The sequence below is a fragment of the Phyllobates terribilis genome, unplaced genomic scaffold, assembly GCF_046119375.1.
Source record: "Phyllobates terribilis strain yellow unplaced genomic scaffold, ASM4611937v1 Scaffold_5__5_contigs__length_657084704, whole genome shotgun sequence".
NCBI lineage: Eukaryota > Metazoa > Chordata > Amphibia > Anura > Dendrobatidae > Phyllobates > Phyllobates terribilis.
The window spans coordinates 159,431,084-159,454,896 of record NW_027362765.1 but is presented as its reverse complement, the minus strand read 5'-3'; the positions used below and the strand labels follow the sequence as shown (position 1 = coordinate 159,454,896).

The window sequence follows — 23,813 nt, the reverse complement described above, 5'->3', positions numbered from 1 at the left end:
TGTTATCCGGTGCTCCGGCGTCTCGCTGCTCGTTGGCCATGGTTGCGCCCCCCCAGTGAACCGTAGCCTACCTCCTGCTTCTTTAATCGGGTAGGCCACAGCTCCGCAGACGACGGTCTCCTTCCAGGAACTGACGCTTCCTGGTGCTGCGTCAGAGTGCGACTCAAAAATGGCAGACAATGGCGGGAAACAGCGGCAATTGGCGGGAAAACTTCACCACGGTATGTGACACAGTTCTTTAAGGCGCACAGTACCCGGTGGCACCGGGCACGCAATCCTGTTTGTGACGCCAGGAGTTGTCGCGCCCCCAGGGCAATGGGGGATATGTCACAGTGACTGGCCCGGTTCGTGGCCCAGGGCGGACAACTAAAAGGGGGGTAAGTTTAGATGGGGCTTATAGTTCGATCGTGACTCCACCTGTGGTTTCGGGTAATTTGTACCAGCGCTGCTGCAGACCTCTGAGGCAGTTGATAAGGCAGCTGGGATGGAACGGCTCCCCACAGGTGGAGCGGGCCTCGGGGCAGGGTAGAGTTTGATGGTGGGTGGTGATGCTGGGACCTGTAGTGCAGGCGCAATGGTGCAGCAGGAGTAACTGACAGAGACAGGGGATTCGCTTCTATACCTTTACTGGTGCGGATATCAGCTACGGTCCAGGGTACTCAGTTTGATGAGTGCACTTCATGACTTCTCCCCAGTGAGCAGGTATAAGGCCTCCTGGTCCGTGTCTGCCTCTCTTTATGCTCCTGGCCAGCCTGCAACTGGGCCTAGCTTATGTGTCGTGCTGTTCCTTCACCTGTCACTTGGTAGTAGGACCTTCTGCTGGCAACCACTATCCCTGGTAACGCTGGGGCCTTCGTGGTTCCTGATCCTGTTAAGGGTTTAGCTTCAGGTCGGCAAGGGACTTGTAGTCCTCCTGGTGTGCCGGTGATCCCTACTGGGTATAAAGGACCCTGTAGGCGCGGACCCAGTGTCCGGTTTGTATATTCGGGGTGAGCCTATGATGCTCCTCTGCCCACTCCTCTCTCCTCTCTTCCTCGCCGTCGGCCACACTCGGGGCCTCAGAACACCGCAGCAGACATGCTGCGTCTTCGCTGCTCTCAGCGTCAGCACGTTCTCAGACTCTCTGACTCTGTGTCTGACTGACTCTCTCTTCTGACTGACTGTCGGGCTCCACCCTCCATATATATATCCCTAACGGGCTCCCTCTGGTGGTATGAGGTGGAAGGGTAGAGGTGTTTGTATGTAGTGAGGGCCTCTTGTGGAGAAGTCCATCCATGCACCCTTTTGGGTCCTGTGGTACCTGTGAACAGCAGGGTGCCACATATGGCTGTGGTAAAATACAACTCCCGCTGAGAAGCTGTTTCAGATTGAAAAACATTGTGCCCACAGGAGGATTTGATTCTAAAGAATATTGCTGTGGTGAAATACAACAAAAAAAGCTGTGGACTGGCTCCGTACCTTCCCTGGCCACATCCACCTGTCCACGTGTTTGTGGTTAGGTGGTCCTTCCCAGTAAGTGCACTGGAGAGGGCACGGGTAATATTGTGGGACCCATGCTTGTGGAAGGCGGAGACGATACTGGGAGAAATAGTGGCGGCTGGGGACCAAGTATGGATACCCGGTCGCTGCCGCCATAAGAGTGTGGACAGCTTCCGTCTCCACGAGCCTAAAAGGCCACATTTCAAGGCAAGCAGCTGTCAAAAATTTGGCAGTTTAGTATTGCAGCCTGTGGGTGGGTGAGTGGGTGGGTGGGTGGCAGGCTGCATACGTGCGCTTGCATTCCATGGAATGGGGTAGGGACAAATGAACGGTGCACTGGGACAAAGACGTGGATGGTGATTGTTGCAAGTCTGCAATGACAGGTGCATGGCGGGAGGCATCTTCGCATGCGCCAAGGATCATTATGATGGGCACACTTTTAGGCTGTGACCTGGGAGTCAGAGATGCTTCCAGAGGTCTTCCCCATGCTGTCCCCATGTCTTTTCATCACTGTATGCATGTGTCTGATGATGTGTCACACACCACATGGCCAGATAAGGTTGTAAAATGTTAAAATGACATTTCCCAGTGAATGCATTTGTCTTGGTTGAAATCAATGCAGAAGTGCAAAAATGCATCAAAAATGCTACTTGTGAACATAGCCCAAGGTGTGGAGGAAGGTGTGGAGGAGTATTTTTGTTTTTTGGTTATTTATTTTGCCCTATATACAAGTCATTACCCTGGAAAGGATGTTCCATAACATTTCCCAGGAAAATCCATTTTGGTTTAATTTTTGTATGTTTTATTGTGAGTCCATAAAAGTGGCGTAATACTCTGACAACGTTGTTGACAGCAGTGACCTGAGAGTCAGAAATGCTTCCAGGGGTCTTCCCCATGCTGTTCCCATGTCATTTGAGCACTGTTCCCGTTGATATGGGACAATTTTTAGGCCCTCTGCAGACCGCCGGGGAGAGCCGCCTGAATAATGCTCGAGTTTCCCATAGACTTACATTGGGCTCGTTGCTCAGGTCGAGCACCTGATTATTCCAATTTGCTCGACCCGAGCAATGAGTATCCGAGCATTTTAGTGTTCGCTCATCAATAGTAGCCATTTCAAAGCAATGCAGATGGGTGCAGAAGTCCTTAATCTGTTTCCACTCCGCAAACGTGATATGTCCCAAGTCCGTACTGCGTTGCCCCAAGCTATACGTCATGACATACTACGTCAGAGCTAATTGCTGCTGGCACAGTCGCTGCAACATGTGCAGAGTGGAATTCCACCTCGTCGGAACATGGGGGGTGCGAACGGCCGAAGCGAGCACACAGCTTCCGTACTTTGTGAAGCAGCTCAACCAGGCCAGGATAGTGGGGAAGAAAATGCTGTACCACTAAGTTGAGGACGTGAGCCATGTAAGGCACATATGCTAGCTTGCCTCGGCCTAGGGCTGCTAACAGGTTCGCACTGTTATCGCACATGGCCTTCCCTGGCTTTAGACAATCATTGCTCAAACTGAACCTGGAGAGCTGCCCACAACTCTTCACCTGTATGACTGCGATCCCCAAGGCATATTAATTTGAAGACTGCCTGATTACGGTGAGCCCTGACTGCGCAGTACGGAGGTGGTGTGTATTCAATCCGCACCCTTGGAACGTGTGTCTCGTTAAGGCCGAGGTTGAGTGCGCAAGTGGAGACCCTAGAGGACGGGGAGGACGCTGAAGCAGCAGAGGAAGTTGGAAATACAGAGGTTTCTTCTGCAAGCCTTGGTGATTCCAAGATTTGTGGAGCATCCCCTTCCCCACCTGCCCCCACCGCCACTAGAGTCACCCAGTGCCCAGTCAGCGAGATGTAACGTCCTTGGCCATGCTTACTCGTCCAGGTGTCTGTGGTGAAATGCCACCTGGCACACGTAGATTTAGATAAGGAATGGGTGATGTTGCCTGTGACATGCTGGTGTAGCGCAGGCACAGCTTTCTTAGAGAAGTAAAGGCGACTGGGCAACTGGTACTGGGGGACTGCAATGGCCATCAGTTTTCGGAAACTGTCTGTATCTACCAGACTTAAAAGCAGCATTTCCGTGGCCAACAGATTGGAGATGGTGGAGTTCAACCTCTTAGCTTTTTCATGCGTAAGATGAAACAATCTTTTATGTGACCACAACTGCGGGACAGAGGGCTGGCTAAGGTGCTGAGAGAGGGCGAACCGGAAAAACTGGTAGAGCATGAGTGAGGTGCAGATGTTACGGTGGATTGAGAAACATGCGGTGTGCTCGGTGAAACAAACACAGCAGGTGTGTCCGGTGTGTCCGCTTCAGTTACAGCTGACGGGCTGTCACTCAGCCTGACTGGAGTGGGTAAAGAACCGGAGTTTCTGCGATGGGAGACCTGCATGACAATACTTGGCACGGTAACAGAGGAGGAGGAAGAAGCAGCTGATGCATATGATGGGGCAGCTGATGGTTGTTGAGGTGCGCTAGTCCGCATTTCAGCACGGTAAGATTCCCAGCATAAAGAATGTTGCTTGAGCAAGTGAACGTTAATGCATGTAGTAGTCAAATTATTGCAGTTTTTCCCTCTACTGAGTTTTTTATCACAAGTTTGCAGATAACGTGAATTGGCTCATCCTTTGTAGTGACAAAAAAGGCCCATACTAGGAAACCTTTGCTGCCCCTGCGAGCTGCAGACCCATGACCGCTGCTGGCCACAGGCCACTGTAGGGCGAAATGTAACCTTCTCGTCTTCCTCCTCCACCTCCTCAGATGAGCTACTTGGCTGCGTGACTCTGGGTTCACACCAAGTAGGATCTTCAACCTTGTCATCATCCAATGTGTTATCCCATTCCTCGCCCTCAGAGTGACCCCACTCCTCTTGTTGCCCTGACAGCACAGTACAGTCCACATGAACCTCAGGTATCTGAGTCTCATCGGGATCACCTCTCTCCCCTGCGGTTAACGTCTGGTGACGAGGGTCAGGAACCTGCCGGACCAGTTGTGACGCGGGGGGAAGCATGGGTAATTGAGGTGCCACCTCTGTGGACTGTACTGCATGTGATGTTAAGGTGGAGGAAGTAGAGGAAAGGCCACTGGAAGCTGAGCTTGCCATACACTGGAGCATCTGCTCTTTCTGGGCCTCATCAATAAGGCATATTGCTGTGCGGCTGCCAAAGGAAGGGAGTGCAGTAGGCCATCCACTAACATAAGTTGTCAGTTGTCTTTGGATAGGACCTGTTTGCGTTGGTTCACTAGAGCTTTCACTAACATTACCACGTACCCCACATACACCTTGAACACCAAGCCTATTCCCCCTTCCACCACGCCCTCTCTTTTTCCCACTCATGTTGGTCAGATACAGTGGTAGGAGCACGCAATTAACTAAATAAAAATATGTTTCCTGTGCAATAGCTCAACACACACCTGAATTTGAGCGACACTAAATGACAAGGTAAGATATGGTCTGCCGTATAACGTTACTAACAGACAAAATAAATTTGTTAGTGTGCATGAGGCCGATAAAACCTATGAGATATTCTCCAAACAATTTCAAACTGAGATGTCCTCTGCTGTATTACTTTAGGAACAGAAGAAAAATTTTCAATATATTTCAAACTCAGATCAAGCCAGCTGTTTCACTTTACTCAGGGCAAAAAATATTTTTGGGTTACTCTGCATAAGCTCTGTGACCACCACTGACGTAGTAGCTGGCTTATAGCACTGTATGACTTTTGGCACAGGAAAAATTATTTTTTGGACTTGGCCTACTAAGAGAAGTTTTTTTTTACCGTGAAACCAGGACAAATTCACCGTCACTAAAATAGGATCTGCCTTTTAGCAGACTGGATCAACTTTGCCACAGTAAAAAACCTTTGGTGGACTCTGCCTGTCAACCAAAAATATATATAGGTTTGACTGCGCGTACAAGCTGAATTTGACCGCCACTGATATAGTAGCTGGCTTATAGCACTGTATGACTTTTTGCACAGGAAAAAATATTTTTTGGACTGGGCCTAGTAAGAGAAGTTTTTTTTTTTTTTACTGTGAAACCAGGAGAAGTTCAACGCCACTAAAATAGGATCTGCCTTTTAGCAGACTGGATCAACTTTGCCACAGTAAAAAACCTTTGGTGGACTCTGCCTGGCAATCAAAAATATATTTAGGTTTGACTGCGTACAAGCTGAATTTGACCACCACTGACGTAGTAGCTGACTTATAGCATTGTATGACTTATTTGTCACAGGAAAAAATATTTCTTGGACTGGGCATCGCAAGAGAAAAAAAATATTTTTTTACTCTGAAACCACCTGAAGTTCAACTCCACTAAAATAGTATCTGACACTAAAAAAACTTTAGTGCACACAGCTTTCAATATCACAATAACAAACAGAAAAAAACTGATTTTGTGCTCTGCAATAAGAAGCTCTGCAGACTGTGCAGAGCACAATTTCAACCCCACTAAATGAAAAAGTGCACTGTGCTTGCTTGATCACATTAGCAAGTGCAAAAAAAGATTCAAGGTATACTGAGCTCTATACCAGCGGTGCACAGCACTATTGTATGGCATGGGCCCTCTGTTTCTGTCAGAATCTCAGTACTTGCACAAGAATACCAAAAATGTGCTGCACCAGCGGTTGCAGAGGTACACAGGCCAGGAATTATCTACACTATCTGACTACCACACAAGCGCCCATCTATCTAGCTAATATCTCTCATTACACAGGAGAACACTGAGCTGCATCTGTCTCCAGCATTGACTTTAATAAAATGGCGCTGAGGGAAAATGGCCACTTTTTATATTGAGAGGACATGTGATTTCTGCAGCCAATTGCAGAAGCCCTTATGCCTGGACAGTGTAGATGCTTCTTGCGCTATGATTGGCTGGCCGTGCTTTCCTCAGTTAAAGTTACTGCCCACAGGCAAAAAAAAAAACGCTGATCAGACCTGTTCAAAGCTCTCCACAGCCCCCACACTCACCTGGCACATGTCACCGCTCATCATACACTTGCACTATGATAACAAAACTGTTAAAACGCCGTGGTTGCCCTGTATTCACGGTCCCGCAGAAATTCGTCGAACTTTTCCGATTTTAAGAAAATTTGCACGCCTTTGCGACCACAAATCCGAATATGCCATATTCATGCTGAATTTGAAACTTTCGAACATTCGTCGAACAAATTTGCTCAACACTAAAATTGATGCCACTTTTCTGGTGTCTGCCACTAATTTTTGGAAATGTGGGGAATCCTGATTGGGTCTCCATATATTGGGTTTGGATGTAGTGGAAGAGGTTTCTGTCTCCATTAAACTACTTCTACTCTGGTGAAATTGATGGCACTTCGGTGGTGTCAGGTGTCAGGTCTCCATTATAATTGTATACTCCAGTGAAATTATGTGTTTGTGTGTTTGTTTCACCGAGCGCACCACACGTTTCTCAATCCACTGTAACATCTCCACCTGCACCTCACTCACTGTCCAGCAGTTCGTCCGTTTCACAGAACTCCGCCCTCTCTCAGCACTGCAGCCAGCCGTCGGTCCCACAGTTGTGGTCACGTAAAAGATTGTTTCCTCATACACGTGACAAAGCTAAGAGGTTGAACTCCACCATCTCCAATCTGTTGGCCACAGAAATGGTGGTCTTAGGCCCTAATTTTTTTTAAATGTGAACAGTTCTGATTGTGTCTCCATCTGCTGGGTTGGCTGTAGTGGAAGAGGTGTCGGTCCCCATTATACTACTTAAACCCTAGTGAAATTGCCTAAAGCCACAAAAGTGGCATCAATCATTAATTAAAATGTGAGCACTCCTGATTGGGTCTCCATCTATTGGGTTGGCTGTAGCGGAAGAGGTTTCTGTCTCCATTAAGCTACTTCTACTCTGGTGAAATTGATGCCACTTTGGTGATGCTAGGCACTAATTTAGGGAAATGTAAACAATTCTGATTGAGTCTCCATCTACTGGGTTGGCTTTAGGGGAAGACGTGTCATTCCTAATTCTACAATTTCTACTTTACTGAAATTTATGCCACTTTGCTGGTGTTTGCCACTCATTTTTGGAAATTTTGGGATTCCTGATTGGGTCTCCATCTATTGGGTTTGGCTGTAGTGGAAGAGGTTTCTGGAAGAGGTTTCTGTCTCCACTAAACTACTTCTACTCTTGTGAAATTGATGCCACTTTGTTGGTGTCTGCCACTAATTTTTGGAAATGTGGAGAATCCGGATTGGGTCTCCGTCTATTGAGTTTGACTGTAGAGGAATAGTTGTTGGTCACCATTATACTAGTTCTACTCTAGTGAAATTAATTCTTTGGTGCAGATATTTTTGTCACAGGGGTACACAAGATAAAATCGAAATTGTTTTTTTTAGTACCATGGTATATAAAGCAGGCTATATTTCATATTTTAATTTTTCAGTGCTGATATTGTTCTCCACCCATACAGGGGTACACATTAGTAACGAGAGAGCACTAAATGTGCTCAACTTAGTGGTTCAGCGGTTTCTCAAAACCTACTCAGATCTGCCAAAGTACAACGCCTGTGTCCCCATTTTTGAAACTCACCTATAGCTTCTGCCATCCAGGCAGTGCTTCAGCAGCATATGCAGCATCCAGCTAACCAACTGTTGTGCGATGTCACCACACGTCTGAAATCAACGTTGCAGATGTTGGGAAGGATTTGTGAGCAGCAGAAGGCAGTTGTTGAGTACCAGCTTCAACACGCCCATCGGCATTCAGGTCAGCCTCCGCACATAAGAACTGATGAGTGGGCATGGATGTCTGACATCTGTGCCGTCCTCCAAAACTTTGAGGACTCCACCAAGATGGTGAGCGGTGATGACATCATAATTAGCATCACCATCAACTTCTCTGGCTACTGAAACTCTTGGTGCTAACAGTTAAAGAAGAGGCATTGCAGGCGGAGGAAGGAACTATGCAACCTAGCCTCATCTCATCTCAATGCAGATTGGATGATAATGAGGAGGAGGAGAACATGGATAGTCATCCTCTTGGGGAGGACAGGGAAGTCTTGGCTGTCTTGGAAGTCTTGATACCCCTAGTTCAGTCTGTGGGAAAGCTGTATAAGTTTTGCTTAATGACTTTCAGTGGCCTAAATCATGGCTTTGCTTATGCACGTTATTTCTCAAAACACATTGCAAATCAGGCCATTGTCCAACTCTGTAGTGATTAAATTCAAGGCTTAAAGAAAGATCTTTGTCTGTGACTAACACCACCAAGAATTGTGAGCTGATGTTGGATGGGCTGCCATTGCTTACGCAACAAGCTGCATTAGAGGACTTCCTGGGAGAAATGACAGCTGGAGTAGATACAGTTTCCCTTCATGCCAGTCCTTTCACCGAGCTAAAGAATATGGCTGTGGTGGAATGCAACTATCACTGAGAAGCAGTGTCAGACTGAAGACCATTGGGCCCACCAGAGGATTTGATTCTTAGGGCTCACCTTTCTCCCTCACTAAAGAGCCCCATAGCAGCTGCAAGGTTTGTGCTATGAACTCTCCTGAAGGAGAAGCCAGGGTCAACCATAGGATTCTCCGGTTCTCTGGTGGGTCCATCCAACCCTGCCGAGAAGCATCCGTGGCTAAGAAAAGTATGTGGGAAGGTTCTTGGACGCTATATGGCTGTTTTTTTTACTGTTGACTGGCTCCGTACCATCCCTGGCCACATTCACTTGTCCACGTGTTTGTGGTTAGGCGGTCCTTCCCAGTAAGTGCACTGGGGAGGTCACGGGTACTGTCCTGGGACCTGTGCTTGTGGAAGGTGGGGACGACACCAGGAGAAATAGTGGCGGCTGAGGACCGAGTATGGAGACCCGGCCGCTGCTGGCATGAGGTTGTGAAAAGCTTCCACCTCCATGAGGCTAAAAGGCAACATTTCAAGTGCAAGCGGCTGTCCAGACATGTGGTAGTTTATTGCGACCTGTGGGTGGATGGCTGGCTGCATATTTGCACTTGCATTTCAAGTAAGAGAAAACTAAGGAGGTGGATGGCCTCATCATCATCACAACCTGAAAGGTTTGCGCTATGAACTCTCCTGATGGAGAAGCCATGGCCCACTGGACGATTCTCTGGTGGGCTCGTCCAACCCTGCTGAGAAGCATCCCTGACTAAGACAAGTGTGTGGGAAGTTTCCAGGGCACTCTATGGCTGCATTTTTGCTCCAGACTGGCTCCACCAATCCATAAGATTGCAATCTATAAGATCCCTTCACTGGCTCCCAATTGCCCAGCGTATCCAGTTCAAACGACAAACACTGACGTACAAAGCCATCCATAACCTTTCTTCTTCGTACATCTCTTAACTAATCTCCCGATATATTCCCTTATGTAATCTCCAGTCCTCCCAAGACCTCCTTCTTTCCACACTTATTTATTCCTCAGCCAATCACCTCCAATACTTCTACTAAAGATCCTCCATCTTCTGGAATTCTGTGCCTCAACATGTCCGGTTAGCCACCACATTCGGATCCTTCAGATACAACCTGAAAACCCATCTCTTCAAGACAGCCTACAGCCTGCCATTGCCTCGCTGCCACCTCACCTCAACACCACTGGAGCTAATGCAACTCCATGACCTACTGTCTCCTTCCCCACCATCCTGTAGAATGTAAGGTCGCAAGTGCAGGGTCTATAAGACTTAAGATGCAATATGGCACCTTGGCAAAGCCCAGTTATGTTCTCCCTCTGATATCTAACAATAACAAACAGGTCATACTGGAGAAACTTGTAACTACTGCCACTCAGGGTCTTCAGCTTCTTTGTGAGAAAACTAATGTTTGCTCAGCCAGTCTACAAAATAAAATTCCAGAAATTGTGGATGGCTTTGCTTCTGGTACTGGGTGCTAATACCAAACCGTGGCATGCCATTAACCGAATATTCCTGGCTGGTTGGAGACAAGCTCATTCCCACAGAAAAGCACCAGCAAGCTAAGGAGATGGTGGCCTCTATCATCATGAAGGAGTTTTCTCGTTGTCTAGTAGTCTGGCTTTTATACTAAAGATCCTGCTCATTTTTATAGTTTTAAGTGAGCACGCAGAGACCGTGGTTTCTGCAACAGCGCATCCAGGCTGAGATGGTGGCGGAGAAATTGCTGTACCATCAGGTTGAGGATGTGAGCCATGCAAGGCACGTGTCTGAGGTTGCCCCAGTGTAAAACCAGGTTTGCACTGTTATCGCACATAGCCTTCCCTTGCTCCAGGTTCAGTGGAAATAGCCATTGCTCAAACTCGGCCTGTAGAGCTGTCCACAACTCTTCAGCTGTATGACTGCGATCTCCAAGGCATATTAATTTTAACACTGCCTGATTGCGGTGAGACCTAACTGCGCAGTACAGAAGTGGGGGGGGATTCTCTCTGCACTGTTTGAACTTGTGTCTCAGTAAGGCAGAGGTTGAGGGTGCAGGTGGAGGCCCTATAGGAGGTGGAGGATGCAGAAGCACGGAGGAAATGTTAGAAATACAGAGGTTTGCCCCGCAAGTCTTGGGGATTCCAACAGTTGCTGTCTAGTGACACCTTGGTGTGTAGTGGTTTAGTTCTCCAACCCTAGCTGTTTAGTAGGTTAGTTTTCCAACCCCTGTTGTCTTATTAGTTTAGTTCTCCAACCCCTGTTTTCTATTAGTTTAGTTCTCCATGTTCTGGTGTGTATTTATTTCTCTCTCCAACCCATCCATGCCCACCCCCAGAGGATAAGGTCTGGTGATGAGCAGTGATGAGTGAGCATACTCACAAGTACTCGGTACTCGCCAGAGCATCTCAGTACTCAAGATGCTCGGAGCTCGCTGAGTACTTGCGAGATGCTCAGGCGGATGCTTGGGTCCCCTCCCTGCATGTTTGGCGCTCTTTGCAGAGCCAATGAACATGCAGGGATTGCCTGACACTCACTGTAATGCCGCAGCCATGTTGGTTGTGGCATTACAGTGATTGGCTGGCTGCACAGCATCATCAGGTCTATATCAGACCTGTCGTCGCCATGCTCGTCAGTCTACTCTGCAATCAGACAGTGTAGGGAGAGCTGCTGCTGAGTTAGGGAGAGATTCGCTTGTTTATTAGGTAGTGTAGGTAGAACAGAAGCATATTACACAACTCCATCTCAACAAACAGTCCTTCTGAGGACTAATCCATCTGCAGAGATATCAGCCAGGTGTTAAGGATCCGGGTGGTGGAACCTCTGTGCTGTGATACAAGGAGGGAGCAGAAGGGCGTAACTAAGTGCCTACCCTCACCAACCCTGGCCACAAGGCAGCTTAGTCGACTCCGTGAACCAAGGAGGGACTGGGAAGGTGAACCAGGTGCCACTCTGGGACCGACCTTGTGTGAGAGCAGTCGACTCCCATGGGACTGATGGCCGAAGCCGACAGGCACAGCAGATGAGCATGGCTGGTAGACAGGCAGGTGATGCGGGTAGACAAGCAGGCGGGCATGGCTGACAGACAGGCTGGCGGGCATGACTGACAGACAGGCTGGCGGGCACTGCTTATAGACAGGCAGGCTGGCAGGGCTGATAGACAGGCAGGCAAGCACGGCTGATAGACAGGCAGGCAGGCACGGCTTATAAACAGGCAGGTGAGCACAGCTAATAGACAGGCAGGCACAGCTGCTAGACAAGCTGGCGGGTACTGGAACCTGAGGACTGAGGAGAGTGTTAGCACACAAACAACAATCTTGTACAGGCACCTCCATTTTGGAGAAGGTGCCTTATATGAGGGCAGTCCTCCGGCCATTGGCCGGGGACTCTTTAGGATGGCGTGTGCGGCCCCTTTGAGAGGGAGGGAGGGCACGCACGCGCATCCTAAGTGTAGTACCCGGGGAACCGCGCGCGGTGCGCGCACCCCATACGGACGCGGGGGGGAGCTGGAGGACGCCCGACCGGGACCTCGGCGGTGAGGGGATAGGCTTCTCTGCCCAGCAGGAGGCAGAGACGCCGACGCTACAGCAGGCAGTGTATATAGCAGATTGCAGTGCATATAGCACAAGAGGCTGCAGTCCAGTTCTGTCTGCTGCTGTTAGACATTTCTAGACATAGGCCCAGGTCGCAGAGGCCAGGAATAATTTTTTTTTGGATCTTAATCCTCATTATTTGCTTAATAAGCAATCCAGAGAACACCATTTTTCTGTGCCATTTGCTTGTTGGCAGTGCAGAATACAGCCAGGTCCATATTAAAGCGCTAAAAATCCAGCTATTTAAAACTGTGTTTTCTCTGTCACACGAATCACATATACGTTTTCAGAAAAAACTGCCATTTCTGGCCTCCATTAAAAATTTGTTTCAGTTTGTAAGTGAAGTTTTTGACACCAGTTTGCTGTTCAAAATAGTTACCTACAGGCCAGCTATTTAAAACTGTGTTTTCTCTGTCACATGGATCACATATACGTTTTCAGAAAAAAGACTGTCATTTTAGGCCTTCATTAAAAATTTGTTTCAGTGTGTCATTGAAGCTATTGACACCAGTTTGCTGTTCACAATAGTTACCTACAGGCCAGATATTTAAAACTGTGTTTTCTCCATTACACGAATCACATATAAGTTCGCTCCAAATTCAGCCATTTGTAGTGAGTGTAGAAGATATTGTCCTCCATTTAAAATGGGCAAGGCACGTGGCAAGGGACTTGGAACTAGACGTGATGGTGATGGTGCAGGCAGAGGCCGAGGCCATGGGCAAGCTTAAATTGTGCCACAACAAACATTCCACATCTTCTCGCCCCACCTTCCTGTCCCAATTCCTAAGGGACCGCAGCATACCACTATTGAACCCAGAGAAATGTCAAAAGGTTGTTGGTTGGATAGTGGATAATGCTTCCAGTCACTTTGCCGTCACCACCACCCTGTCTTCTACACGGTTAAGTTTCAGTAGCTGTGAGTCTGGACTGCATATTCCTCACCCTGATCCTTCTTCCTCCCACCATGCCAAGTGCCCGGAGACAACTGATCCCACACTTGGACACTCCGAAGAGCTGTTCACTTTTCCATTTATAGATTCGAGCCTCTATCCCAGTCCACTTGAAGCGGGGCAAGAGGAGATCGCATGTAGCGATGCCCAAATATTTGAGCAGCCACGGTCACACGAAGGCGACGGTTGGAAAGTGTCACAAGAGGTAGACAATGATAAGACACAATTGCCGGAAAGTCAGGAGAAGGACCAGGGTGCAGAAGTGGAACACGATGCGGTGGATGATGTAGTAATTGACCAAACCTGGCAGGAGGACATGCAGAGCGAGGATAGCAGCACACAGGGGGAGGGAGGCAGAGCACCCCAACAGGCAGGAAGAAGCAGTGTGGTGGCCATAGGCAGAAGGTAGGCAACCGTTCCCCGTAACACCAACACGAAGGAAGTTGGCAGTACAACTGTTAGGTCTTCCCAAGTCTGGTTGTTTTTTAAAGATTCTACCAATAACCCCAAAAAGGTCATTTGCACCACCTACCAGGCCAGTATCAGCAGGGGTGGCAAAACTGCCAGTCTGACAACCACCAGCATGATCAGGCACATGGCAGCAAAGCACCAGACTTTGTGGGCCGAACCCCAGGAACAGTGTCTGCGGGTGGCACCACTGCTTTTTCCGCTGTTGTGCATGCAAGCCAATCCCCTCTCCATGTGTATGCGAAAATGCCTCCTGCCCTGCACCTGTCATTTCACACTGTCAAGAAGCAGCATCAGGAAGCACGTCCACATCCTTGTCCTAGCGCAGCGTTCAGTTGTCCATACCCCAGTCCTTGGAACGCAAGCGCAAATACACAGCCGACGCCCCACAGGCCACACTACTAAATTCCCAGATTTTGTGACTGATTGCGCTCAAAATATTGCATTTTAGGCTAGTGGAGACAGAAGCATTCTGCAACCTGATGGCGGCGACCATCCCTCAGTACTCGGTCCCTGGTCCCCAGGCGCCACTATTTCTCCCGATTTGATGTCCCTGCATTACACATACACATGTCTCAAAACATTAGCCGCGCCCTCAAGAACGCAGTTACCAAGAAAGTCCACCTAACCACAAGGACAAGTGCTTGTGGGCAGGGACAATACATCTCGCTGACGGCACACTGGGTTAACATAGTGAAATCCGGGACCCAGTCGGACCTTGGGACGGAACACGTCCGCCAAGGATTGAGGGCCCTAGGTCAATCAGGGTTGCCCCCACAGTCTATAGCTTCTGCACCTCATAATCCTCCTCCTCTTCAGCCTCCATCTCCAAAATGACCACATCAGTCACAAGCTGGAAGCACTGCAGCACTGCCTCGGACAAGCGGCAACAGGCTGTTCTGAAGCTAATATGCTTAGTTGACAAACAGCTCTGAAAGAGCAGGCAGATCTGTGGCTCACACTGCTGAACCTACAGCCAGGCATGGTCGTGTGTGACAATGGCCGGAACCTGGTGGCGGCTCTGAGGCGAGGCGAGCCCACACACGTACCATGCCTGGCCCATGTGCTTAACCTCGTGGTTCAGAGGTTTCTCAAATCCTACCCGGAGCTGCCGGATCTGCTTGTTAAAGTATGCCGCCTGTGTGCCCATTTTAGAAAGTCAGCTACAGCTTCCGCTGCCCTTGCCGTGTTTCAGCAGCGTTTGCAGCTTCTGGCTCATACACTAGTGTGTAATGTCCCCACGTGTTGGAACTCTACACTTCAGATGTTGGGAAGGATTTGTGAGCAGAAGAGGGCAGTTGTTGAGTACCAGCATCAACAAGCCCGTCGGTATTCAGTTCAGACTCCACACAAAAGACCTCAGGAGTGGACATGGATGTCAGACTTATGTACCATTCTCCAAAACTTTGAGGACCCCACCAAGATGGTGAGCGGCGATGACACCATAATTAGCGTCACCATCCCGCTTCTCTGTCTTCTGAAAGGCTCTCTGCTCACAATCAAAGAGGATGCATTGCAGATGGAGCACGATGAGATGGAGCAAGGAACCATACAGGGTGATTACACACAGCCCAGCCTCATCTTATCCCAACGTGAATTGGGTGACAATGAGGAAGAGGAGGAGGAGGAAGAAGAACAGGAGCTAGTTTCATGCACTATAGACGGTACTACCTGCACAATTGTCATACCGTTCAGCATTGATGGCCTGAGGACAGAGAGGAGGAGGAGGAGGAGGAGGAGGAGAGCATGGTCAGTCATCCTCTTGGTGAAGACACGGAAGTCTTGCCTTTTAGCAGTCTGGCACGCATGTCTGAGCTTATGTTACGCTGCCTTTCCCATGACCCTCGTGTTCGAAAAATTTTGGGTGACAGTCATTACTGGTTGGTGACACTTCTAGACCCGCGCTACAAGGAGAACTTTATATCTCTTATTTCTGAGGCGGACAGGTCTACAAAAATGAGGCTGTACCAGAAGGCCCTTGTTCCGAAACTATTAAAAAAATTCCCATCTGAAAACACTGGCGGCAGAGGTCACAGTTGGACAATCAAGTACTACAGGCGAGAGAGACACAGCTCCAATCCAGCAGAGGCAGGGGAACACTGTCAAAGTTATGGGAAAATTTTCTCAGCCCCTCCCATCACACAGGCCCTGAGATGTGGGGTACTCTTACAAGGAGAGCAAAGTTTGGGAAGATGCTGAGGGAGTACCTTGCCGACCGTACCAACGTCCTCCATGATTCCTCTGTGCCTTATAATTATTGGGTATCTAAGCTGGATACGTGGAATGAACTGGCTCTCTACTCCTTTGAGGTCCTAGCCTGCCCTGCCGCTAGCGTTTTATCAAAGCGGGTTTTTAGTGAAATTATAACTGATAAACGCATCCTGTCAACTGAAAATGCTGACAGGCTGACTCTTATAAAAATGAACAAGGACTGGATTGGGCCAGACTTCTCAACACCACTGAATGATAGCAGCATAACAAAAACTCAAATCCAGTGTCTTTTTTTTTGGGAGGTGTATTCCCATGCACCTTTTCACACCCACACATAGGTGTATGCTTCCTGATTTGGGCTATTTGCTCTTGTCCTCCTCCTTCTCCTCATCCTCCATCACAATATCACCAGGGTGACCGTTGTCCGTGATGCAACACCCACATAATTTATTTAAAGGGTGTTTATGATGCCCGTAAAAAAAATAATTATGCAGTATACTCATGTATACCCCCCAGGAGTAAATGTTTGTCAGCCCATACACTTAGTGCATGGGCATTACAAGTACAGGAGACCCGCTCCTTTCTAAAGGGAAAAATTTTTTTATGAGGCCCTCCTCCATGTCTCTTCCAAGGGTCATTGGAGTGCCTCCCAATTTTTTGCAGCCCTTGGATTCACTGCATAGGCCAACACTATGAGAGACCCACTTCCTAATAATGGGAACATTGTTTTCAGGAGGCCCTCTGACCTGCACGTCTCTTCCAAGGGACATTCGAGTTCCTCCGAATTTTTGGCAACCCTTGCATTCACTGCATAGGCAAACACAATGGGAGACCCACTTCCTAACAATGGGAACATTTTTTTTCAGGCGGTCCTCCTCTACATCTCTTCCAAGGGGCATTGGAGTAGGTCCAAATTTTGGGCAGCCCTTGCATTCACTGCATAGGCAAACAGTATGGGAGACCCACTTCCTAATAATGGGAACATTGTTTTCAGGAGGCCCTCCTCTAAGTCTCTTCAAAGGGGTATTGGGGTGCGTCTAAATTTTGGGCAGCCCTGCCACTCACTGCATATACAATAACAGTATACTGTAGTAGACTCACTCTTTAGTAATGGGAACAACAAAGCATAACCAGCTGATGACTCTCTAACAATAGTGATGGCCAACTGCTGCCCTTTAAGAATAGTAAAGGCCGCCTGATGGCCCTGTAAAAATAGGCTTTGTGACTTTCAGAGTCCCTCCTTCAGGAATGAAACAGGATGTGTCTGATCATGTCTCACACACCACATGGCCAGATAACGTAATAAAATGTTAAAATGACATCTCCTGGTGAATGTATTTGTCACAGTTGAAAGCAATGCAAAAGTGCAAAAACGCATCGAAAACGCTACATGTGAACATAGCCCAAGGTGTGGAGGAGTATTCTTGGTTTTGGTTATTTATTTTGCCTTATATACAAGTCATTACCCTGGAAAGGATGTTCCTTATCATATTTCCCAGGAAAATCCATTTTGGTTTTGTTTTTGTATGTTTTATTGTGAGTTAGTAAAAGTGGTGTAATACATCTGACAACGTTGTTCACAGCAGTGACCTGGGAGTCAGAAATGCTTCCAGGTGTCTTCCCAATACTGTTCCCATTGATCCCATGTAATTTGAGCACTGTTCCCATTGATTTAAGCAATTTTTAGGCCCTCTGCAGACCGCCGGGGGGAGCCGCCTGAAAAATGCTTGAGATTCCTATAGATTTACATTGGGCTCGCTGCTCGGCTCGAGGACCCAAGCATTCCAATTTGCTCGACCTGAGCATCGGGCACCCGAGCATTTTAGTGCTCACCCATCACTACTCTCTACCCCTACATATTAGACTCTCGCCTACCGTGGAAACATTCAAAATGAACCTGAAGACCTACCTCTTTCGACAACCATACAACCTGCAGTAATCCTCGCACCACCATACCACTGCACAACCAGCTCTACCCTCTCCTACTGTATCCACACCCATTCCTTGTAGATTGTGAGCCCTTGCGGGCAGGGTCCTTTGTCCTCCTGTACCAGTCAGTGACTTTTTTTGTTCAAGATTATTGTACTTGTTGGTTGCTAAGTATACCCTTTTCACATGTAAAGCACCATTTAATAAATGGTGCTATAATAATAAATAATAATAATTATATTAGTTGTACTCTGGGCCAATTGATGCCACTTTTCCTGGTGTCTGCCCCTAATTTGAGCTGTTTTGACAGCTATTTTGAATGTAAAAAAAGGAGCATGGACTGCACCTCCAAAAAATCATACATTTGATCTAATTCCCCTCGGCAAAAATATATACAACTGAACATGAACTGAACCCCACAAGCACAAAAGCACAGTAACAATGGCCAACACACTGCACCAACACCACATGAAAGGAGCATTGTGACTCACCTTCCTCAAGCTCTCAAGTGAGAGAAAAAATAGGCTAGACCCTTTTTGCAGTCTCCTGCTAATTAAAATCGCCTGTGCCAAAAGGGAGGAGTGCTGGTCCAAGAAAGGGGAAAGAATATGCAATGCAAAAAAAGGAGCATGGACGGCACCTCCAAAAAATCATACATTTGATCTAATGCCTCTCGGCAAAAATATATATAACTGAACATGAGGTTCTTAGTTTAACATTCTGATCAGACTGTATGAAGCCTACTGCCATGACACGGCAAACCTCGTAGTGGGTCCTAACATTTCCTACCTGAACGGGAGCGGAGCCGTGCGCCAACCACCACCACAGCGGCAATGCACCAGCAGGGCGGGTGGCCAAGCACAAAACCACAGCAACAATGGCCGACATACTGCACCAACACCACATGAAAGGAGCATTATGACTCACCTTCTTCAAGCTCTCAAGTGAGAGCAAAAATAGGCTAGACCCTTTTTGCAGTCTCCCCTTTGAATGTTGTCTTTGCATTTGGTTTTGCCTCCCGTTGAATTCAATAGGGTTCAGATATGTTTGACGAACTGTTCGATGAATTGAAAGGTTCGCTTATCTCTATTTATAGCTAATCGATCGATATCAATAAATCTTATCCAGGTCAGAGGACTATTGAAAACTAGATATTGAACCCATTCTATGCCCGGGTGGTGAGCATTTTTATTGATATATGGTCCCCTATCCTGGTATATGCTCCCCCATCCTGGTCCATGCTCGCCCATCCTGGTATATGCTCCCCCATCCTGGTATATGCTCCTTCATCCTGGTCTCCCATCCTCTTATGTGCTCCCTCATCCTGGTTCTCCATCCTGGTACATGCTCCTCTGTCCTGGTCCCCCATCCTGGTATTTGTTCCCCCATCCTGGCATATGCTCCCCCATCATGGTCCCCTATGCAGGTATATGCTCCCCCATCCTGGTATTTGTGCCCCCATCCTGGTATATGCTCACCCACCCTGGTCTCCAATCTTAGTCCATGCTTCCCCATCCTGGTATTTGCTCATCCATCCTGCTCCCCCATCCTGGGCTCCCCATTCCTGGTATATGCTCCCTAATCCTGGACCTCATCCCTGGTATATGCTCCCCCATCCTAGTCTCCCATCCTAGTATATGCTCCCCTATCCTGGTATTTGCACTCCCATCATGGGCTCCCCCATTCCTGGTATATGCTCCCCAATCCTGGTCCCCCACCCTGGTGTATGCTTCTCCACCTGGTCCCCCATCCTAGTCCCCCATCCTAATATATACTCCCCCATCCTGGTATATACTCCCCTATCCTGGTCCCCCTTCCTGGTATTTGCTCCCCCATCCTGTTCCCCCATCCATGCATTTGTGCCTCCATCCTGGTCCCCCATCCGGTTATGTGCTTCCCCATCCTGGTCCACCATCGTTGTATATGCTCCCCCATCCTGGTCCATACTCCCCCATCCTGGTCCATGCTCCTCCATACTGGTATTTACACCCCCATCCTGGTCCATACATCCCCATCTTGCTCCCCCATCCTGGTATTTTTGCCCCCATCCTGGTATATTTTCCCCCATCCTGGTATATGTTCCCCCATGCTGGTATTTGTGCCCCCATCTGGGTATATGCTCCCCCATCCGGGTATATGCTCCCCATCCTGGTCCCCTATACTGGTATATGCTCCCCATCCTGATATATACTCCCCCATCCTGGTATTTGTACCCCCATCCTGCTATATGCTCCCCCATCCTGGTCCCCTATCCTGGTATTTGCATTCCCATCCTGGTTCCCCATCCTGGTATTTGTGCCCCCATCCTGGTCCCCCATCCTGGTATTTGTGCCCCCATCCTGGTATATGCTCCCCCATCCTGCTTCTTCATCCTGGTATATGATCCCAGATCCTGTTACGTGCTCCCCATCCCTGGTATTTGCGCCCCATCCTGGTCCCCTATCCTGGTATTTACACCCTCATCCTGGTCCCCCATCCTGGTTTATGCTTCCCCATCCTGGTCCCCCCATCCTGGTATATGCTCCCCAATCCTGCTCTCCCATCCTATTATGTGCTCCCTCATCCTGGTATATAAACCCAAATCCATCAATTAAATAAAAAAAACCCTCTTACTCACTCTTCTATTGCTCGCCTGAAGCACGTCGCTTTTACTAAGATGGGGCCGGAATCAGCGCTTTCAAAGCACAATATCCGGCGCCATTTTAGTGAAGACACATTTGCAGAGTGTCTTCAACAAAATGGCTCCAGGGTACGCGCATGCGCATACTGCATTGTCTGGTAATGTTTTGTTGAAGACACACTGCAAATGTGTCTTCACTAAAATGGCGCCAGATATCGCGCTATGCGCAGGTGCTGATTTCGATGCCACACTCCTCCCCCGGCCCCCAGCCTGAACTGGCGCACCACACCTCCCGGCAAGTATGTGCTTATGGCGCAAGAGATCGCTGTAAGTGTTCAATGCTTATGCATACCACGATCTCAGGCGCCTCACTCCTCATCTCTGTCCGGGGTGTTTTCTTTTGTCTCTGGCCAGACTGCGCAGGCGCATTGCGCTTGCGCAGTCAATCGAGGCTTCGGACAGAAGGACACATTCCTGGTTATATTATAGATACTAGTTGCGCAGAGTTTATATCAGTACAATTATATGGATTTCTTTACCTAAAACTTAATGTTATCTACTTGGTCATTATGCATAAATAGAGTTTATGTATGTTGCATATCACACTACTAAAAATCAAAGATGATATACAATGGAATCCTACAGGATGTCCCGGTTAGTAAATCAATTTTCTGATATCCAAAAATGCATTTGAAAATAATACAAAGTTGTGCCTTATGCAGGACCTCCATCTACGAGGCAGATAGGAGAGAACCTTTAAAGAGCATTTTCCACTCTGGAAGACCCAGAATATCCATAGATTATCTGGGCAATTTTAAACAATTTCCATTGAAATCAATATTCTTACATTTTACCACTGTGGTGGTGCTGCAGCTGAATCAAACACTTTAACTCCGGTTCCTTTATACTGTAGATTATGTAGATTATCTACATTTTACATGTTGTCTACACTGTAATGTAATCCATTGTTCTGTGTTAAAAATATTCTAGTGTTTTTCAAATGGTTTAGATCATATGAAAGTGCGGGAAAAATACCGGTAGTTGCCTTAAATCACTGCTTTAAAACACATTGAATATACAGGTGTATCTCACTAAATTAGAATATCATCAAAAAGTTAATTTATTTCAGTTCTTCAATACAAAACGTGAACCTCATATATTATATAGAGTCATTACAAACAGAGTGATCTATTTCAAGTGTTTATTTCTGTTAATGTTGATAATCATGGCTTACAGCCAATGAAAACACAAAAGTCATTATCTCAGTAAATTAGAATACTTTATAACAACAGTTTGAAAAATGTTTTTAAAATCCAAAGTGTTGGCCTACTGAAATGTATGTTCAGTAAATGCACTCAATACTTGGTCAGGGCTCCTTTTGCATCAATTACTGCATCAATGCGGCGTGGCATGGAGGCAATCAGCCTGTGGCACTGCTGAGGTGTTATGGAAGCCCAGGTTGCTTAGATAGCAGCCTTCAGCTCGTCTGCATTGTTGGGTCTGGTGTCTCTCATCTTCCTCTTGACAATACCCCATAGATTCTCTATGGAGTTAAGGTTAGGTGAGTTTGCTGGCCAATCAAGCACAGTGATACTGTTGTTTTTAAACCAGGTATTGGTACTTTTGGCAGTGTGGACAGGTGCCAAGTCCTGCTGGAGAATGAAATTTACATCTCCAAAAAGCTTTTCAGCAGAGGGAAGCATAACATTTCCTGGTAGACAGCTGCGCTCACTTTGGTCTTGATAAAACACAGTGGACCTACACCAGCAGATGACATGGCTCCCCAAGCCATTACTGATTGTGGAAAATTCACACTAGACCTCAAGCAGCTTGGATTGTGTGCCTCTCCACTCTTCCTCCAGACTCTGAGACCTTGATTTCCAAATGAAAATTGGAACTCTGGGACCTTGTGCAGTGTGTCAATGACTGCCTTCTGGACATCTGTCAAGTCAGCAATCTTCCCCATGATTGTGAAGCCTACTGAAACAGACTAAGGGAGCTTTTTAATTGCTTAGGAAACCTTAGCAGGTGTTTTTTGTTAATTATTTTAATTTACTGAGATAATGACTTTTGTGTTTTCATTGGCTGTAAGCCATAATCATCAACATTAACAGAAATAAACACTTGAAATAGATCACTCTGTTTGTAATGACTCTATGTAATATATGAGTTTCACTTTTTGTATTGAAGAACTGAAATAAATTAACTTTTGATGATATTCTAATTTAGTGAGATACACCTATAGGTTTATGTCACGGAAGTTCACAACTCGGTTTAGCAGCATTGCTTCTGCAAACTGTCAATTTTAGACCTTGACATTTTTTTTTTTCACATTTAATGAAAGGTCCAACATTGGCATTGAAATTCCAAAGGTCATTGACAGTGTTGAAGTTTTGAAATGCAATAGTGAGTATAATCAAACAATTTTTTAACAATTTTACTTGTCATTCTCTGAACTTTATAGATTAGTACAATCTGAAGAATATTGGAAGGAGAATTGAGTACTTGAGGTGGGAAAGAACCTTTGATGCCTTTGTCAGTCCAAACTTTTGTACATCAAGCAAATTGGTGGCTAGGAACCATGTAACTGAATTCAAAAGAAAGTGATGAAAAATAGTATAAAAAAATTATAACCACGCGACCCCCACCTTTTCTCTTTAGACTGGTCACCCGTGCAATCTTCATTGGGCCATCATCAACATCTTCCGGCACCCAGCACCTTTGGCTGCTCTGTGCTGACTGGTCCTAGTCAGCATAAGAAATGCCAAAGATGCCAAGAACCAGAAAAAATCAAAGATTCTGGGCACAAGCAAATGCAGAAGATGTCCCAGTAAGACTACACTGTTGACTGGAGAGAAGAAGAAGACTGGACCAGAACAGGGCTATGCAATGGGACAGTTGAGGCCCGGGTGAATATAATTGTTTTTAAATTTATTTTACATATGTTTATTATGCTCTGGGGTCTGGAGTCTTGATTCTGGAGAAACCTCAGAACATAATGTACATTTGCTCGAAATTGAATACATTTGATGTTTGATTTCAGCAGATTTGCTTATCCCTTCTATCCACAAATGAGGGGATAATTTAAAGTTTAAAAGGGTATTCCCATCTCCAAGATCCTATCTCAATATGTGCTAGAAGTAATAATAATAATAATATCAGCAAATAGCTTCAGTTAGAAATGTAGTATAGTTCTTCTGATTACCTATGTGTCATGCCTCAAT

General features: G+C 47.0%; 1 protein-coding gene across 1 annotated transcript in view; it reads left to right on the top strand.

The window, feature by feature from the left end:
- The window catches only part of LOC141271501 (NXPE family member 1-like), a 234,785-nt gene that overhangs the window by 154,900 nt on the left and 56,072 nt on the right, over positions 1–23,813 (top strand). The window contains exon 3 of the mRNA XM_073681564.1: positions 22,934–22,995. Coding sequence (XP_073537665.1) covers positions 22,934–22,995 — 62 coding nt within the window. The remainder of the gene's footprint in view (positions 1–22,933; positions 22,996–23,813) is intronic.